Consider the following 21,204-nt stretch of genomic DNA (forward strand, 5'->3'; position numbering starts at 1 on the left):
CTGAAATCATGATTCTGACATGTATTTATTTTTCAGTTCTGACCTTGTTTCTTATAGCACTGTTCTTCACTACGTAGTCAACAAGTGAGAGTCGATTGCTGTCAAACCCACACCCAGTAAACATCAACAGATACTCCTTAGTTATTCATTACTTTGGTGCAGGTACTCTACTGAAGGACGAGTCCAAGAACTACGATAAATGCACGAGTTAATCTTCTCTTGATAGAACGACACTTGTAACGTTTAAGTGATAGATATTATCAGAGTTCCCACTAACGTGAAATTTGTCTCTTGTTCACAGTATAGGAGTTTCTGATAAGTCCACTAATTTTAATCAAAATTATTACTGGTAAAACCACAAAGTCTCGTATCCCATAAACCTCTCCTCACACATCCTCCCACTACCACCTTATCCAGTCCTGCGAAACATTTCCAACCCCATCAAAGGCAAGGCCACCTGTGAAAGATACTGTTACGTTTTAGATCATATGTTTATTGTCCACATAAATGGCCACCACCAACTGCAGTCAAGAGACAGTTGGACCACCTGCTCAACATAATTTATTTAACTTTAAAGACTGCTTTAGAGCTTACACCATCTGGAGTCTTCTCACCAACACATCTTTCATTCCCATCATCATCCTGTTCTTAATCTTTGCTAATCTGTCCCCAACCTACCGATCCTTTTATGCCTTCATCAAGCCAATGCCCTATGTATTCCTTTCCCTTTTATACTTTTCGCCCCCTCCAAAGCACAGCCATCTGATGCAATTAGCAGCCTTATTCTGTTTACAATACATTCCTACTTTCTCCCACTATCTACTGCAGCTATAACACTGCTCATCTCAGATGCAGTAGTGTGTGTCTGCAACTCTTAACGCCTCCTTCATGTAGTGAGTAGCACGCTATCTAGTCAGTATTTTTGTTTACGATGCGGTTCTAGTAAGACAAAAGAGGTAAAATTACTGCTATGTACTATCCTCCAAAGCTTATGAGGGACCAAGTTATTTTCTACACCAAAAGTTACAACTCAATGTATGGAATAACTAATAATGTTTGTAATTTGTGTTTAAATTCTGCACTACTTAAACATTTGCGGGGAAGGCACTTTTGAGTTGAATAAAAAAATATTGTCATCCCACAAAAATTTTCAAGTTATGGAGTTGTATGAAAATAATAGTTAAAATGACATAGGTGAACATAGAAAGGTTACAAGCAATTAACAGACTGTTCCCAATGATGAGGTTGCTGATTGCCGAATCCAAGGTGACAGCATGATGTGTAAGGGTGTGTTAAGAGCTCAGAGATATGTTTACATACACAATATGAAAGACCCTCACACTGACAGGATTTGAATACCAGAGCAGGACCATTAACCTAACAGATCATTGAAGTTGTAGTCAATTATGGCCAAGTACAATTAAATTAAACTGTAGCAAACGATGAAAGGAGGTGCAACATCAATTTTTTTTCCTTTTTTCTTTAGTGACATTTGGCCATCAGCATACAGCCATGCGAAACCTTTTCTGCTTAAGTCTTCATAAAAATGTCATCCATGTATCTACAGCCATTGTCTCCTAATCACCATGGCAGGGAATACAGAAAGATGTGTTATTTACTGTTCTATATAACATCAATTACATAATTTAAAAAACACTCCAGTGAAACCATTTAGGTACCTGGCCAAACCTGCAATTTCATTGGTATCATGTGGACAACACCTTAATAGAATTTCTTTAATTTTCAATACCCATTTGTGCTTTTTCTGTTTCCATTGATGACATTTATCTGAGAATACAATGTTTAAAAAAACAATGCAAGTACCAGAATGTTGGACTTCTGCAGCACAATAAAATCTTAATATAAACTGTATACACAAATGTTTAAAAACTGATACATCTGGGTTTACTATATAAATAAAAAGTGATTCTCCACATTTTAAATAACCATTTTAATGTCTTACAAATATTGTTACAAATAAGTTTCTGGGAACTCAAATGTCACTTCCCTTCCCGTTAGCTTCTTGTAGACAGATGCGAACGTGTCAACCTGAAACAAAGGTTTATTATAAATGTGCTTCTGGAGTACACACAATAATGCTTTTTATTTAGCTACACTGACTTTTTAAGTAATATTCATGAACAACCAAAATAATAAAAGTTTCAACCAGTGAAACATGCCAAACTCAACTTTAAAATACAAACCAAAATTGCTGTAAAAAAAATGAAAATTCCTTGGCTTAAAATTAAGTAAACTACAAAAAGAAATTAATTAGAAATCAGATGTGAGAAATCTAAAAATCTCCACAACATTTATGAGGAAAATTCCTTCAAATGATAAAAATGTGCTAGGATTAATAAGAAACTGTTGTAAAAATTCTGTGATTTCACATTATGCCATAATAGTCTATGCATGTGTGCTATCTGAATGGCATCCACTATTGTTGTCATAGATCTACAGAATAATGTGCTATCACATAAATTTTATAATCTGATTTGTTGATATGTTTAAACTTTCAATGGACTGTTTATCCACTGAGTTCCTGTTGCTTCTGCCTATCAGGATACTTTAAAATGGTTAAAGACACAAATTTTACACACAGAAAAAAAATGGCACCTGCATGTAGTATCAAACCATTTAAACAATTTGTGGCAATGGCAGACCATAGCTCAATGCAGATCACAGACTCTGGGAAACAAAAATAATTGCCAAACTATATATTATGATGTATAAAGCACACACTGGATTTAAATAATATGTAAACCCTAAGTGAAACTGCATGGAGTCCTCGAGCCACCATGTTAAACCAGACCATCCTCACAACAAGCAAACCAAGATAGGTTTGATAAATGCTAAACACAATGAATGTTACTTAGTTCAATTTATAAAGAAAACTACATTGTTGGTAGTTTATGGATATTCAGTCTTTGTTGTAGATATAAATGCTATTTCTAGTAACCTCTAAGAAGTTAAAACTAACTAAATTCATGTACACCAATTCAGTTACTTAAATTGTGGTACAAAAATAAAAGTGCACTTCAGAAACTGTGGACTCCACAAAGAGAAGGTACGTAGCTTCTGGTGGAACTGGAACTCCTAATACAGGCAACAAGCAGTGAAGTAAAAGCTTTTGAAAAACGAAGCTTCTTTTTCATGGAAGAAGGAGTAATTTGTTGTAGTAGTACAGCACATTATTTAAAACGAAAACCAACAGGACTTCACATCATTTGAAGAGAATGCTTTCAGAGCAAGATAAAAATAAAACAGAGGCAAGCACTGAAGGAACAGAGTAAGAAGTAAAGTCATATCAGACAAGTACATGGCAAACAAATAAAAATACAAATGAAGCATTACAAATAGGTGACTATAATAGAAACAGAGAGGGGAACTTACAAAATAGAAAAGAGAATAAAATGTTATGGAGAAGAGAGAGAGGGAGGGATAAATAATGATGATGATTGGTTCGTGGGGCACTCAACTGCAATCATCAGCGTCCGTACAAAGTCCCAATTTTTACACAATCCAATCTAGCCACCGTCATGAAGAAGAAGAAGAAGAAGAAGAAGAAGAAGATGATGATGATGATGATAACACAAACACCCAGTCCCCAGGTAGAGAAAATCCCCAAACCGGCTGGGAATCGAACCCGGGACCCCATGATCCAGCAGCAGCAATGCTAGCTGCTAGACCACGAGCTGAGAACAAGGCAAGGATAAAGCTCAGTGAGATAAATGCCAGGAATGTAATAGAATGAGGAAGTACAGGTGTCAAAGAACAAATGATGGGGAACTGGGAGATGGAGAATAACAGGAAGATATGAATGACCGGCATGGTAAGAATGTCTGCATAATTTGAAATCAATCTCAATTCCCCCTCCCCCAAACAACATTCATATTCTGCAAAACACGGAAGTGCATGGAAGAAGGTTCTTCCCATTCTATTCACAAATAGGGTGCACAAAGGCTGCTTAACAGTCTTTGTGTGTACTGTTATAAGTCTAACCTTTTATTTGTGATATGATACATAGGAGGCAATAGTATGCTCTTAGTTTTCCATCTTAATACTGGTTCTTTAAACTTTGTAAGTAGGCTTTCGCAGGCTACCTGGCACCTATCTTCAGTTGTCTACCAGTTTTAAGTTTTTCGATGCTCTCGGAGAATCAAGTAAACCTCAGACTGCTGCATTGCCCTTCTTCATGTACAGTTAAAATAACTTCCCACTTTTGAAAGTACAACCGCAGCACACACAACACAATCACACGTCTGATTTCCCCTTTCGTGCCACCAACAGGTCAGCTAATAAAGTGGATCCTGTCACTACCCTACTAGTAAATGGAACACAATATAGTCCAGATCACGGATTATGGCTGGTCAAAGCACAGATGGGGATCGCAGAGCTGCTGGTTTTGCAGCGACCGTTGTGGTATACACACAGAGGGACTTTGTGCTCTAAGAAAGAGGATATTCACAGATTATGTCTATTGCTTGCTTATGTGGAATTCGTCTCTTCCCATCATCAGCCACGACAACTCAACATATGAAATAGAAGTGAATTAAATACCTCACTACAGTCACATTTAATGCTCACACTGACTACAACATCCGCATAATAGCACTCTGAACACCACTGTGTATCGTAAGACTACTTCTAGATGATCTGGTCTTTATCAAACTATCTGACAAGTAGCAATGTATAAACAGTTCAGTAAATGTTTCTAATTTTTTTTTACTAGTGCAACCCGTCTATCCTGTTTTGTCAAATTAACTGAAGAACAGTTACCACTCAAACAGCATAATTATATGTAACAGGTGCACATTTTCTATGGTACAATTAATTTCAATCACATTCAATTATCTTCACATCTACAAGCACCATGCCTTGTCTATACAGGAATTACACATTAGAACACAAAGTAGTCTTGTTGCTGGACAGACATGATGGGTTGCTTATGCCTGGGGACCTGAAAATTTTGCATTTGCTATAGATAGATATACAGATGCAAATCTTACTCAAAATGCAAAATTGCTTAAAAAATGCTTTTTCTTGATGTACCGGTGCACTCACACTGTTCTGATTCTACACCAATTGTGTGTATCTGAATGTCTGTATAAGGTATTTATTACGTAATGCAACATAGGACTCTAGAACAAAAGAAACGTGTACATTTACCTATGAGAGTGGTTTGAAAAGTTTTTGGAACAGAATAGAAAAAAGTACTTACATCACTGAAACTTTTTTATTTTTCAATGCAGTCTCCTTGTAGATTAATACACTTGGTCCAATGATGTTCCAGTGCCTTGATCCTGATCTTTAAAATGAGTTTCCTCCAGGACTGCAAAATAGTTGTCAACTCCAGCTATCAATTCTTTGTTTGAAGTGAATCTTCATCCACCAAGAAAAATTTTCGGTTTTGGAAAGAGATGGAAGTCTGATGGTGCCGTATCAGGCGAATAAGGTGGGTGTGGCAACAATTCTTACCTTAGTTCATATAATTTTGCCGTGGCAATGGCACGTGTGGGCGGCTGTGCATTGTCTTGATGGAAGAAGACTTTCTTCCTTGCTAAACCTAGGCTTTTTTTCACTTATTTTTTGTTGCAATTTGTCCAGCAGGTTAGCATAGTATTCTCCAGTAATTGTTGCCCAGTGGTGAGATAATCTACAAACAGAATCCCTTTCACATCGCAGAACGCTAATGCCATGAACTTTCCCTCCTAAGGAATTGTCTTTCTTTGGTGGTGGAGAATCAGCATGTTTCCATTGCTCTGAATGATGTTTTGTCTCTGGGGTACAGTAGTGCACCAAAGTTTCATCTGTGGTCACAAAATGGGCCAAACATTTTTCTGATATGTACATTTCCATGAGTTTTTGATCCACTGTCAAAAGACTCGCAGCACCCATCTTGCAGATAATTTTTTCATTTCTAATTCTTCAGTTGAAATGTGATATGACAACTGGCAAGCATGAGCAATTTCACGAACATTCAATCGGCAATCCTCCACGACCATTTTGTGCACTTTTGCAAGGATTTCTGGAGTAATGACATCTTGGCCGGCCACTGAGCGGATCATCTAAGCTCTCCCAACCAAATTTAAATTAATTTGTCCAGTTGGCAACAGCCGAATATGAAGGAGCAGAGCCCCTGTGTATTCTGGAAATTGGCATGGATGTCCTTTGCTTTCATACCTATCTTTACGAAGTACTTCATCACTGCTCGAATCTCTTTTTTCCACCTTCGCAAATCACTACGCGGGAACAACAGAGCCACGTCACCACCACAGCTCTTCCAAGAGCACTGACGTAGCAAGTGTTTACAGGCAACAGTCGAATGAATATCTTGTGAACAACTCACCTCTCGTGGTGATTCCGAGAACTTCTCAAACCACCCTCGTACTAACTAAAGATCAAATTCTGACATAATGCAGACACTTTTTAACATGACAGATGTTTTGAACTGTGACTGGATCCAATATTGGTAGAGTGAGCCTGAACTACCTCATTCATTTCTCTGCCAACCTCAGCAAGCAATTGGACAGTAGCCATTACATAACGCTTTGAGTGAATGTCACTGCAACGGTAACCCAGCCATTACTGTGCTGTGCAGAGTAATTGTTTGTAAGTGTAAAATTCAAAACACAACCACAGAACACTGAAGGACCATGCAAAATTAATTGAGCGCCCACATAGTTCTCGGTATTAATAATACTATCAACGGCTTTATACACTGTCAGGCAAGAACGCCGTCTCCTCCTCTAATAATGTGACATCTTCTGTGAGAGCGTTCCAATGCTGTTGTCCGAGCACCTGCACGAAGACTGACTCCATTTTACCAAAATCGTTACTTACATAGGAAAAACTGCTGCATCCTAAAACCTCCGCTTCTCGATGTACCCTTGTCCGTTTAGTGACTGACGCTACATATTTTCTAAGTCCCGCGACTGTGTGTTATCCAGGACAAGCGCTGAGGTCATTCTGGCAGCCCTGCGGCCGCGTAAGCAGACGCACTGGCACGAGTGCTGCTAGAATGACCTCAGAGCTCATCCGAGATAACACACAGTCACGGGACTTAGAAAATTGTACCGTCACCCACTAACCAGACAAGGGTACATCAAGAACCTGAGGCTCAAGGATGCAACAGATGGGAAAACAAAATTAATGTCAAGAAACACATTATATCAGAGAACCACCGTTCACTGACAGGAAAATGCTGCTGCTTCTCACCAGCAACAATTTGTTGGAAGCTTAAAGAGTGTCAAAAGAAGAAAAAGACTATTGTGGAAAAAAGGTTTACATTTGTGCAAAAGCGAAAGTTCCTGTCAAAAAGCTTCCCTATCCCCCGTCATGTCTGACTATTCATGCATGTTGTGTTACAACCTTTTAAATTTCTAATGTTAATCATTTCCTAATAAAATTTAGATGCAAATTCCATCAAAAACAGGCTACATTTTTAGTTCTCAACTTACACAAACTACAAGGATCTGAAGATGATCGAAATTAGTCATACCATAAAAAATGTGCAATAGACTGAAAAATAAACTTTTACAAAAATGTCAACACAGTTGCAGAATTTCTTTTGACATATATGTCGGCTATAGTGTAAATTTATATGCTGACTAAATTCTCCACGGGGGAAAGGAACTCAACTATGGTATATCAGATTTACCATTAATAGTGACAGTGGAAATGCAGACAATGCATTTAAATCTGAACAAACCTTATGCTCAATGTTTGTTTGCTGTGTCTTGTCTAGGTGCACTTTGATGAGCTGGGATCCATCCAGCTTCACTCGGATCCTCTTTCCAACAATTTCAGCAGGAAAAACTATATCTTCCAGAATGGCATCATATACTGCTGTCAATGTGCGGCTGAAAAAAAAATTAATAAACGTGTTAATGGCTGCAGAAGCTTCCATTTCTTTACTCTATGAAAAAGAATTGCTTAGCTGTCCAATTCTTCATGAAAGACAGCAAATGTGTATGCACCATACAGAAAATTAAGCTGGTTACCACATCTGTCATCATCAATCTTACTAATCATCAGTACTAGAGCAAAGTTACTAGTAAAGACTGCCACCCTCTCAGCCAATTATACCACAAACAAAAATGGGCTTCAATTTAGCCAAAGTGTAAATTAACTTCGTATTAATGAAGCATAATGAACATTGTTAGAACAAATAACATTTACAAATTGATAGGACTGTAGAATTTGTTTAGTCTTGTCAGCCTCCCTGCTTATGAAGTATTTCTAGCGGCATCGTTCTAGTTTTGGAGAATTTTATTCCTCTGTAAGAAATTTTGGTTAGCTGGGTTCTAAGGGACCAAGCAGGGAGGTCATCAGTCGCTGGAGTTATGTCCACAAGAAATTTGGCACAATTATGGAAGTATATAGGTCATATCAGACAAAAGGTCTCCCTGGGCACATATGTGGTGATTAGAAACCTCACCCAAATCCATCCCCTAACCGACCCAATTAAGTGTGAAGAGTTACAGTGTAAAAAATGCTGCCTAGCCAGGAGGCTTGTACTAGTAAAAGTGAGAAGGCTAAAAATTTAATGAACGTCAGAGGAACCAACAACAAGAGAAAAATAATTGCATCAAAAGGTGGGTACAGCCACACAAGTGTCACTCAGAGCTTTGCATGCAGTAGGTGCTGTCTCTTCCACAGCCGTCTCACCCATGATCTGTTATAGTCTACGTGTTAAAAAGACAGGAACAGCGTCCACTCAGATAAAGCATAAAAATCTATTTTATTGTTCATTACCAGCATTTATCAAGGACAAGGAATCAAAGCCTTGCCTTCATCGAAGTGCTAACCATGCAGAATACGGTACAGCAGAAAGAAGGGCTAACAGCATCTAAAAACAATGTCCGCCCCGGTAGCTGAGTGGTCAGCGCGACAGACTATCAATCCTCAGGACCCAGGTTCGATTCCCGGCTGGGTCGTTCTCCGCTCAGGGACTGGGTGTTGTGTTGTCCTAATCATCTTCATCATTTCATCCCCATCAACGCACAAGTTGCTGAAATGGCGTCAAATCGAAAGACTTGCACCAAGCGAACGGTCTACCCGACGGGAGGCCCTCGTCACATGCCATTATTATTATTATTATCTAAAAACAAAGTAACAGATAACCAGGCAGCTGACAGGAAGTAGAGAACACAGTTCCCCCCAGCGGCGGAAGGTACCCCAATCTGAGCCACATTGCTCTAGCTCCAAAAGTAGTTTAATGTTATACCTAAGAATAAAAACTAATTTCTCTGAGAAAACAAAGACCAGTTCCGCCATCTGTACATTGGCTGTCTTCAAATATTACAGGCAAAGAATCTGTAAGACATGCTTACTATGGAGCCAGAAATGCATTCCACCAGGATGTGAACTGTCTGAGGCTTCACAACCACAATGTGGGGATGGCTCATAACATAAAATAAATTTGGGTTCATCTGGTATGAATGGTACAGAGGAAACAGTATGGTGATTCCTTCAGAGAGGAACTGAAGGAGGGGTGATGTACAACAGTAGCCTTTTTGATAATGGGGAGTTTATAAGAGAGGGCTGTAGCCACCAGATTACGTTCAACCTCTGCAAATCCACACCTGGAATGACTGAAGCAAATTTTGGTCAAGTAATCACTTTTCTCGCCAAATGGTCAGCCAGTTCCTTCCATAATGTACCCGCATGACTTAGCCCCCAGAGAAAGATAACTCTGCAAGCAATACAATGAGGTCAAAGAGGTTCATGAACCACAGATCTCAGGGTGACAAGAGTAACACTGGTCAATAGCCTGCAGACTGCACACCAAATTACTACAAATTAAAATGAGGTTGAGAGGCCTTTTCAATAAAGCTTTGAACTTTATCAATGGTTATCAGTTCGGTCATAAAAAACTACGTTTCCAGAAGCAAATGACGTTCCTACTGGGAGGAGATGTAAAAGCATATCCTGTTCTGCCTAAGGATTTAGCAGTGTCAATGTAAATGACAAGGGCAAAATTTAAGTACATTGTAAATTGTAGTCGGGAGAGATACATGCCTAGTAAATGGATAAAGGATGGAAAAGACCCATGATTGTTTAATAACAAAATTTGGCAGATGCTAGTGGAGCAGACTGCTGCACTCTCAGTTCAAAAGGGAACACACAAATGACAAGCGAAGGTTGTTAGAGATTCGTCCGCCTGTGAAAACATCTATGCGCAAAGCATTGTACTACTACCACCGTTGCACCTTAACAAAAGATCTGACACAGAACCCGAGAAAATTCCAGTCGTACGAAAAATTGTTAACCAGGTCTACGGCTTCCATCTAGTCCCTTGTTGACCAGTCTGGTGTGGCAGTTGAAGAGAGCAAAACAAAGAATTTTATAAATTTCTTACTCCAGAAATCTTTTAGGCAAAATAATTGTACAACATACGTATGGATAACATAGGAATAATAAGTAAATCTGGCATAGAGAAACAACTGAAAGATTTAAAAACAAATAAATCACCAGTTCTGGATGGGATCTCAGTTTGATTTTACAAAGAGTACTCTACGGCATTGGACCCTTACCTACCTTGCATTTATCAGGAATCTCATCCAGCACAAAGTCCCAAGCAATGGGAAAAACAACAAATGGCTCCAGGATATGAGAAAGGTAAAAGAATAGACATGCAAAATTACATACCAATATCCCTAACTTCTGTCTGCTGCAGAATCCTGCAACATATTCTCAGTTCAAATATAATAAACTTTCTTGAGACAGAAGCTTATGCCCAGGAATCAGCAAGGTTTTAGAAAGTATCACTCGTTCAAAACTCAGCTTGTTCTTTTCTCAAATTATATTGAGTACTAAGGATGAAGGGCAACAAGCAGATTCCATATTTCTAGATTTCCAGAAAGCATTTGACGTGGTGCACCATTGCAAACTTAACAAAGATACGAACTTATGCAATAAGTTCACAGATATCCGAGTGGCTCGAAGACTTCTTAAATAAAAGAACCCACTATGTCGTCCTCGATGGTTTGTGTTCATCAGGGGGCAATGGTATTGTCAGGAGTGCCGAAGGGAAGTGTGATACAACCGCCATTGTTCTCCATGTACATAAATGATTTGGCGGACAGAGTGAGCATCAATCTGCAGCTGTTTGCTGATGATGTGACGTAAGATAAGTTATCCACATTGAGTGACTAAGAAGATACAAGATGACTTACACCAAATTTCCAGTTGGTGTGATGAATGGAAGCTAGCCCTAAATGTGGATGAGTAGGAAGATCAAACCCATAATGTTCCGATTCACTATTACTAGTATCCTGCTTGACACAGTCAAGTCGTTTTAAATATCCGGGTGTAACATTGCAAAGCAATATGAGGTGGACCGAAAATAAGAGAACAGTGGTGGGGAAGGTGAATGGTTGACTTCGGTTTATTGGGAGAATTTTAGGAAAGAGTATTTCGCCTGTAAAGGAGACCACATATAGGATGCTGGTGCGACGTACTCTTGAGTGTTTGGGATCTTTATCAGGTCGGACTGAAGGAAGACATCGAAGTAATTCAGAGGCGGACTGCTAGACTTATTATCAGTAGGTTCAAATCTAAAGTATTACAGAGATGCTTCAGGAACTCAAATGGGAATCCCTAAAAGGAAGGTGATGTTCTTTTCGAGAAAAACTATTGAGAAAATTTAAAGAACCGGCATTTGATGATGACTGCCAAATGATTCTACTGCCAACATACATTCCATGTAAGGACCGCAAAGCTGAGAGCAATTAGGTCTCATATAGAGGTGTATAGACAGCTGTTTTTTCCTCACTCTATTTGAAAGTTTAACAGGATGGGAAATGAGAAGTGGTAGTACAGGGTACCTCCACCACAGACTGTACTGTGGCTTGTGGTGTATCTATGTAGATGTAGGTGAAACATGCTGAACACATTCTAAGGGGGTCAGGCAGAGGTAATCCTGGCCTAGGGAAGATGTCAGGTGTTCATGTCCCCTGTATACAAAAGGAATTTGATACTTTGGATGTTTATGAAACTTTCTGATTTTGTAGCAGAGAAAGAGTTGGTTCCGTTGGAACTAAAGTGGTAAGAACCCCACTTTGGCAAGGAGACTGCCCGGTGTGAGCAATGGTGTTTAGTTTTAATAATTATGGATTCAATCCAATAATTTCAAAGCCTTAATGTCATTAACCTGGCAAATAGCCCAGTCAGGATATAAGACCAGGGCCTGGTAAATATGGAGTAGAGGAGCATGATCCACATCCAAAGAGGCATGGGCAAGGAAGCAAAAAGCATTAAGCTTTCACACACACATACACACACACACACACACACACACACACACACACACACACACACACACACACTTTAACCAACAAATACAGGGCAGTAAAGTCAGATTTTAATTAAAGAGGAGTCTGAAAAACAGGGTCTGTGCACCCAAGGCCCACATGCTGGATAACCAAGCACAGTTATCAGTTTCGATGGACTATGTTATGACAATACAAATATACAAGTCAATCTCTAAGGAGATAACTGAAAGCAACAAGAAAAGGTTCAGGTGAAGAACCTTTGGATGGCACCTTGATCTGGCCTTTAGCTGAGGCTACAGACTAGGAGCTACACAAAATGCAAAGATCACTGACAGGCAGTTCAGGAGTGACAGCTGGTCTGATGGATTTAACTGCCCATCTATGGCGGTGATGAGTGTTCTTGGACTTATGGGGAGCCGAGTGACTTATCAGCTCTAACCTGAAACAACCAGTGGGACAAAATCTCATGAACAAAAATTAAGAGAGACCCTCTAAAGCCCCAGTCATGGAGGGTAAGAAAAATGTGATGTCACCAAGCAATATTATATGTCTGATGTAGGTTTAAAAAACAAAAAACCTACAATCAGATGTTTGCGTTTACAAAAATCCAGTCTCATGGCCGTTTCCAACCTAACCACATGGTTGATCATTGATTGTCCATTCCAAAAACCACACTGACAGTACAAAAGGCCCTGTGATCTAAGAACCCAGCATAACTTAAATTACCATCCTTTCAAGCAGTTAGCAGTAGATGTTGGATAGTCTAATGTCTACAGGCACTTTGTTTTTGTGTAATTTAAGGATTGGGACGACAATATCTTGCCACTGCAGAAGGAAAACATTTTATAGCCTAATACAGTGTAACACCCTGAATAACAATCAGAGGTTGGCTCATCCGATTATGAATTACACACCCTGTTAAATGTTCACCATAAAATTTTTGCGTGACCCGAGTAGGGACTGAAGGTGAGGACGACGTTTTCAACATGTCTTACGCATTTGAAAAGTAGCCTAAACCTTTCAAGAAGTGCTGGTAAGGTGTTAAACAGGAACAGACAGACTGCCATAAACGATGAAATACAGAACAGTTTTTTTATCTTTGGCAGCTCTATCAAGTACGGATATTGGCCCACATCTGGGACGAACAGGCACACATTCCTAAGGAGCAGCTTAGTATTTATTGAGGGAGTAAATATGCTAGGTACTGCAAAGTACCTGGTCACAGTAGGGACAAAAGTTTATATCATGGGGACAAGATATGAATGATCATACTTTTGCTGAGCTTCAATAGTACAAATGTAATTTGAGACCTTCAGTTCTGTAACTAAGATAGCACACTTCAGAGATATGAGAGAGTGGCTATTTCCACAACTGAGACAGGTGATAATGCTGTTGCCAGCCAAAGTCTCCACAAACTAGATGATGTGTACACTGGGCAGAAATATGCCAAAAATGCTGGCATCTAAAGCACTGCACCATGGGCAGGAAATACGAATGTCACCTTATGAGGGCTACAAGGCACACACCTCCACTGTGTGGATCAGATATTGGAATGTAAGTAGGTTACTTCTTTCAATCCTTACAAATGTTATTAAGGAGACTCCCAAGATTATCTACAAACGCTCTCAAATTGTCAATATTCCCTTCAATGTAATGTTGGTACCTAGTAACCAAAAAACCTCCAGCTATGACAGATTGTAATGTCTGTGACAGTATTGCTAGTCTTTGGCCAGTTATATCTGAGCAGGAACTGAAAATCCATACAAAGCTGACTACATTATGAGCATGAGGCATTTAAAGTGACTGGTGGGTGACTGTCACTTATGAGTAGACTCGCTGAAATGCCAGCCGAAGTTTTAAATAAAAATAAAAATGCCATTATCAACTGAAATCACAGGAAATGGAACTGCTGAGACACAGTAGATGAAGTTAAATAATGACTTAGCAACAACGTGGAAAAATATTTGCTGCAGTATAACAATATCTCTACCATCAAAATCAGAATCTTTACTCCGAACACAATCAGTGTACCTATTTGGTTTGTGGCAATGAACATAACTGATTTGTAAACAGGATGCTGGAGTGATTCTTAAATTATGGTGCATCTTTGCATCACAAAAAATGTGTGTTCAAATGTGTGTGAAATCTTATGGGAGTTAACTGCTGACGTTATCAGTCGCTAAGCTTACACACTACTTAGCCAAATTATACTAAGGACAAACACACACACCCATGCCCGAGGGAGGACTCGAACCTCCGCCGGGACCAGCCACACAGTCCATGATTGCAGCGCCTTAGACCACTCGGCTAATCCCGCGCGGCTTGCGTCACATCCCTACTTTATTACTCAATAAAAACTCTACAGAAATTTTACATTTCAAATAATGGAATTGTTGTCAATAAAAATTAACCTCATGTGTGCAACCCCAAAACACAGAAAAATACATCAAACCATCATAAAAATTTGAAATTCATGAAGAAAGCCATTATGCACTATGTCACAAGATTCTAAATTTAAAAAGCAAATTAATAATATATAAATAGTCTTCAATTAAGAAATGTTTGCATATTCACCTCCTTGGTCGCTTTTGCTTATTCTTTGTGCGAGTTTTTCTGGTTGGCTTAGGTAAAATTTTCCTTTCTCCAATGAAGACCACATTCTTTCCTGTGAATTTTTTCTCCAATTCTCGCACAAGGCGTATCTGAATCTTACGGAAAGCTTTCAGTTGTGGAATTGGTACATATATTATTATTGACTGAAACAAAAAATGAAACTTAGTTAATGAAAAAGTATCACTCTGTATTTACAAATAATACCTAGAGACATTTCACACAATTGAATTCCTGATGGGAAGATTTTGAAAAAATTCACTGAAAATGGTAAATGCAAATAAAATAATGAAGCAAACAACAGAAGTCAAAGAATGAATTCTGACACTGAAAGAAAGCAAGAATACTTTGTACGTGACACCGATTTCAGAAATAATAAGTATTTTCCTTAGGAAAATGGACGACAGAAAACTATCATAATTACAACAATTATGTCAAGTGAATGTTTCAAAGTTAATGTACTAAATCAAATGATAGATAATTATTCTATTAACCTGCCACAATAAACAGTATACACACAAAACAATCTTCCAATGATGAAATTTTTTTAGAGGTTTTACAGCACTGCTGTCAGTAGTATTTGGTTGATTTTTCTGATATTTTTGTTGAGGACTTCTGCCTGAAGACTGGTTTGATGCAGCTCTCCACACTAAATTATCCTGAGCAACTCTCTTCATAACAGAGATATAATAACTGTGCACAGGATGGAAGGTGTGAGCAAACTCATTTTCTGGTTTTTGCTAAGGTAGCTGCCCATCATCTTGTTCTGACCCATGTATAGTTCTACTGAATTTCTCCTACTTGATTAATTACCCTTTACCCTCCACATACAGTGCAATATTTTTCCATGGTAAAATTTTATTGAGCTTTCATATTTACATTGCATGTACTTTAAATAGATTTTAGTTTATCAGCCCTGGACTGCTACATTAGTGATTTAGACCCTATGCCTGGAATTGGAAAATGGTTTTTGAATGATAAAGATTCTTAAATGGGCAAGGAGAATATATGAGTATGCCCAACATTCATGCATCTACAGGGTGAATGAAATTATTCTAGCAGTGACATAATGCATTTAACTTTTAGTCACAGTGTGGATGTGTGTGTGAATTCCAAAGGGACCAATCTGCACAGGTCATCAGTCGCTAGACTTACACACTACTTACACTAACTTATGCTAAGAACAACACACACATCCATGCCCGAGGGAGGACTCTAACCTCTGGCAGGAGGGGCCGCGCAATCCATGACATGGCGCCTCTAAACGCGTGGCACAGTGTGTACGACATGCTGTCAGTTGACCACTGATAAATGCTGATATGAGAATTAATACAATTTTTAAATAAAATTTTCAGATTTACAACCACGGCAAATGGTTGTGTTTACTCAGCCGAACTGACTGTCATATTAGAAGCTGGTCGAGAAAAGGACCACATTAATTTCCCATTAGCTTATATAAGAGCTTTAGATCTGTCAAGAAATAAGTGACCAAATCAGAAAGCACAATAAAACAAAAATATCTTAGACCATATTACATGACACACCTAACGTGTACAGCTTACAGGTAGACAGCCTGCCACCTAGCAGCAAAACGGGCGAAGCTACGATTTTAGCTGATGGTTTATCTCCCGAGGAGAAATAGGAGCTGTTCTATTCTGCAGTGGATCTGTGCATGTGCAGAGCACACTACTTCTAGCAGGCTTTATATTTATTATTATTTTCACATGGTCAGCATAAAAGGTATTCGACAGCTTTTTGAGGACACCTCGGCGGCTGCACGATATATTCTACACATTTCTCGGAGACTTATTTTTTATAACTACACTAACAAAACAAATGATTTTTTGTCTTGCTGTTGAGAAAACCTGTAGGGTTGCACCTAATGAGAACTTTTTACTGTAGAACTGAAATGGAACAAAGAAGGTATAGTATATATGCTTATTGACGCACACAGAAAGGAAAGGTATATGCACAATCCTCAACACACACTGTATCATAATAGCGTACGTCTACAAATGTTTCAAATTTGTATGTTTCATTTAATGTGCATATAATTTTACTTTCAATGTGTATGTGCCACCTTAATTGATGACAGTACTGCACATGTTGGATTTGACTTAATCTTTTCTATTATTTCAATGTGCCAGGAAGGATAGTGTTGAGAGAATAACTGCAAGAGTCACAGCAATTGTGCCAGCGTGTGTGTGTTGGTGTGTGTGTCTACTGCTGACAAAAGCCTTAATGGCCAAAAGCTATGCTTGTGTTACTCTTTCTATTGTGCCTATCGCAGCTCAGCATCTCTGCTATATGGTGAGTAGCAACTTTCCTTCTCTCGTATTAACATTCCATCCTGGATTTTCCATTATTAAATATATAGTTCGGTAATTTTCACACCTGTCAACAGTTGCTTTCTTTGAGATTGGAATTATTATATTCTTCTTTTAATCTGAGGGTATTTCGCCTGTCACATATCTTGCTCACCTGACGGTCGAGTTTTGTCAGAGTTGGCTCTCCCAAGGCTTTCAGTAGTTCTAATTGAATTTTGTCTACTCCCAGGGCCTTGTTTCAACTTAGATCTTTCAGTGCTCTGTCAAAAACTTCACGCAGTATCGTATCTCCCATTTCATCTTCTTCCATTTCCATAATATTGTCCTCAAGAACATCGCCCATGTATAGACCCTCTATATACTCCTTCCACCTTTCTGCTTTCCCTTCTTTGTTAGAACTGGCCTTCTTTGTTAGAACTGGGTTTCCAGCTGAGCTCTTGATATTCATGCAAGTGGTTCTCTTTTCTCCAAAGGTCTCTAATTTTCCTATACGCAGCATATCTTACCCCTAACGAGACAAGCCTCTACATCCTTACATTTGTCCTCTAGCTATCCCTGATTAGCCATTTTGCACTTCCTGTTGATCTTATTTTTGAGACGTTTGTATTTCTTTTTGCCTGCTTCATTTACTGCATTTCTATATTTTCTCCTACACTACATACACCTTCTGAAAAGATTTCCTCACACTTAAGTTGATATTACATTAGTATTAAGTTGTGGTAAGTTTATATTAAGATCCAAATGATCCTTAGTACTTTAGTGCAGAAGTACACTACACAATGTAGATAACTTAAGTAATTGCATATAGGAAAATGTCAGGTAAAGTGCAGACACTATATCGTGGCACTTGGTTGCAAGTATAAACAAATGAAAACTGAGAATGCCTGAGAGGAACGAGCAGTGGGTAACTAGGCCCACCCCCTCTTGCCTGACTGAAGTCCATCTGCAAAAACACAACTGATATCCCTGGAATCACCTATTACTCCTGTTTTGAGATATATCTGAACCCCACTCACTATAAGTACAGAAAAAGAATGCACAACACAGAGCAGCACAATGTCACAAACATAGTTCACACCTGACTTCTACCTTTATGTTACACAACTGTAGTTCAAAAACGCCTCCACCTTTAAGTGTCCAAACAATTCATCTAGGTCCCCCCCCCCCCCTCCGGTACTTTTCACAGTTTATGTAGAATATATGCAGATACGTGCCACGGTGCTACTATAGATATGTCTACGTAACACAGCTTCCTGCCTTTATCTTACAGTTTTACATATTCATAATATCATTCTATTATGACAATTACGGTGTCAAATTGGGGACGTCAGCACAATCTAACCCAACACAGATTGTAGTTATAATACACTAATGAATGGAAGACTCAGCTACGCACACCAAACAACATACTGCTGGGCAATGGAGCCTCTCCCATTTCCTCTCACAAACCCCAATTGCATTACTCTACAATCTACTGGCATTTATAGCATACCCAACATTCTCTCTCACCCGACTCACTATACTGATGGAACGTATGTATAACAACATAAGTGTGACTGGGTAGCCACCAAACAAAATTCGGAAATATCATTCGAAAGAAGATATCAGTAAAGTGTATCGTAATAGAGGAAGGGGTCATTGACCAAATCAACACATAAAAATAAAACCTTTCAATCTTGACTCCCCTAGCAAAAGTAAGACCTGCATGTCACAGACTCTTAACTTTCGGTAACACAATACTATGGATGGCATTTTTGTAGTTTAACGAAGTGACAGTAGCACAACACAGCAAACGACAAGTTTAAAGGTCCTCTAGACAGTATTTCAAACATCAGATGCAGCTTGGCAAAGTAGCATGTAACATCCACCGATGTGTCGCGGTGTGTAGACTACAAACCACACGCACAATAAAATATAAATAAACGCGACGCTATTTGGTCACATAACCCTGTTACAAATTACCTTTTTGCCGTTGAGTTCAACTTCTTTCGCCTTTGTGATATACAATTCGCGAAGTTGCGCCTTCAAATCACTATTCATTTCCAGATCGAGGAGTGCTTGTGAAATTGAAGTTTCGAAAGCGTCCGGCTCACCGCCGCCGCTTTTAATGATCTTGGCACCCGATAACATCTGAAACAAGCAAAGTATAATATTTCAGTCATTACAACAAACGGAAGCTCCACTGGCAAACTCATACAACATGCTTGGGTATGAGACTTCCACACGATATCCAACATCATCGACGCGCACAAGGCCTTAAAAATAAAATCATCGCTTCTTTCAGCAACAATAAGAAATAAATAAAGGTTATAAAATACACGCTTCTGCCAGATTAACTTACTTCAAGGCAAAATAATTCCCAAATCTAATACAATACACAATTCTAAACGTGTACCTTGCCGTCCGAGATCGCAAAGACTTTCACCTACTACACAAAGACATAAACTTCAAAGATTTGACAGTAGAAGACGCTACAATTTAATCTTTCACAACTGCAAATAAGAAAAAACAAATTTAAAATGTACTAGAAATGAGAATTTATGACAACTACCGTACAATAAATTTTAAAAAGAATTGGAGCATAGACTAATATAATTTGAATGATAATACTGAGTATTAACTGACATGTTCATCATTCTTTTCCAGTGTATCAGGACAAAAGTGAAAACATCTTTGTGGGCCAAGTCAAAGCAGATGTTCGTACAGCAGTGAAAACTGACTACTGACTAGCTGTGTACTGTGAGTGGGAAGAGGATTAGTATAAACACGTGGAACATCTTGAATTGATAAGTGCGTGGTATCGTAAAACAACTACTCACGGGGGATATCTACATATGCAAACAACAGTCTTAGTATCTTTGAAGTTGACCTAAAAAAGTTTTTGCGTTGGCCCAGATTTAGAGTTGGTTGCATTAAAAATGTGTGATGTATATAATATTGTCGTGACAGTGTACCATGCACCTGGTGCAGACTTTGATAAATTTCTCACCTAACGCGTTCGAATTCAAAAATTATCTTGTGTGGTGACTTCAGCATCCATTTAAAAGAATGCTACACTAAGGAGAAAACATTAGAGTACTTGATGAGTGACTATGGGTTGTATGTGAATAATTATGAACCAATCAGAAGAGAGGATTGCCTCGACACTGGTGTCACCAACGTAAACACCTGGGACTACAAAATAATTTTGATGGCTCCATTCGATAGCAAATCGTGATGCGTTAGTTGACCACCTAAATAGTCAAATGAACAAAACATTCTGGCGGATTAAGACTGTGTGGTAGATTGAGACTTGAATGTGGGACCTTTGCCTTTCATAGGCAAGGGCTCTACCAATTGAGCCACCTAAGCACGACTCAAGACCTATCCCCACAGCTCCAGTTCCTCCAGTATGTCGTCTGCTACCTTTCCAACTTCACAGAAGATTTCCTGAAAAAGTTGTGGGACAAGCACTCCTGGAGGAAAGGATATTACAGAAAAGATATTACAGAAACCTGGCTTAGCCACAGCCTGGGGGATGTTTGCAGAATGAGATCTTTCACTTTGCAACGGAATGTGTGCTGTGTAAGAGTCTACGGGTTGCACGCAGCCTTACGGTACGTAACACGCGCTCACCAGCCGACCTATCTGGAATGCTGACAATTTTCTTCGTCAGTAAACGCGCGTATGGCCGCAGTGCGACGCAGGGAGTAAGTGACTGGCCGCTGTCGGCAGAGCGCTGTATTAACTAGCATAGCCTCGGGCGCGAATATGTCTCTTTTCTTAGCTCACCATGGAGCCTTTCGATACAACCGTAATTTTGAAGTCAGACACAGTGATGATGGATGCAAGTAGCGTCCGTGTTTTATAATCAGCCTTTGCTAATAAAACTGTTTAAACTTACCTCTTGTGTTCGCGTATTGCCGTACCTCAAGGACCCACTGCTTGCAAATCCTGACAAATATTTCATCTAATTATCATCAGGGGCAACAACACAAACAACCCCCTTA

The 21,204-nt window shown here is 39.0% G+C and overlaps 1 protein-coding gene across 2 annotated transcripts; it reads right to left on the bottom strand.

Moving 5' to 3' along the window:
* Window positions 1-1,927: 1,927 nt before the first annotated feature.
* On the bottom strand, window positions 1,928-19,675 carry LOC126092577 (40S ribosomal protein S7). Of its 2 annotated transcripts, none has more exons than XM_049908266.1 (5): window positions 19,611-19,675; window positions 19,178-19,345; window positions 14,853-15,034; window positions 7,712-7,862; window positions 1,928-2,049 (listed from the first exon to the last, which is right to left on the bottom strand). In XM_049908266.1, exons 2-5 carry the CDS (start codon window positions 19,343-19,345, stop codon window positions 1,972-1,974), a joined length of 579 nt encoding a protein of 192 aa, XP_049764223.1. In that variant the 5' UTR covers window positions 19,611-19,675; the 3' UTR covers window positions 1,928-1,971. The 2 variants fall into 2 exon arrangements, with proteins under 2 accessions (XP_049764223.1, XP_049764222.1); XM_049908265.1 differs by having other exon boundaries at window positions 19,557-19,655.
* Window positions 19,676-21,204: the final 1,529 nt, after the last annotated feature.

The sequence above is a fragment of the Schistocerca cancellata genome, chromosome 7 (assembly GCF_023864275.1).
Source record: "Schistocerca cancellata isolate TAMUIC-IGC-003103 chromosome 7, iqSchCanc2.1, whole genome shotgun sequence".
In the NCBI taxonomy this organism is placed as follows: domain Eukaryota; kingdom Metazoa; phylum Arthropoda; class Insecta; order Orthoptera; family Acrididae; genus Schistocerca; species Schistocerca cancellata.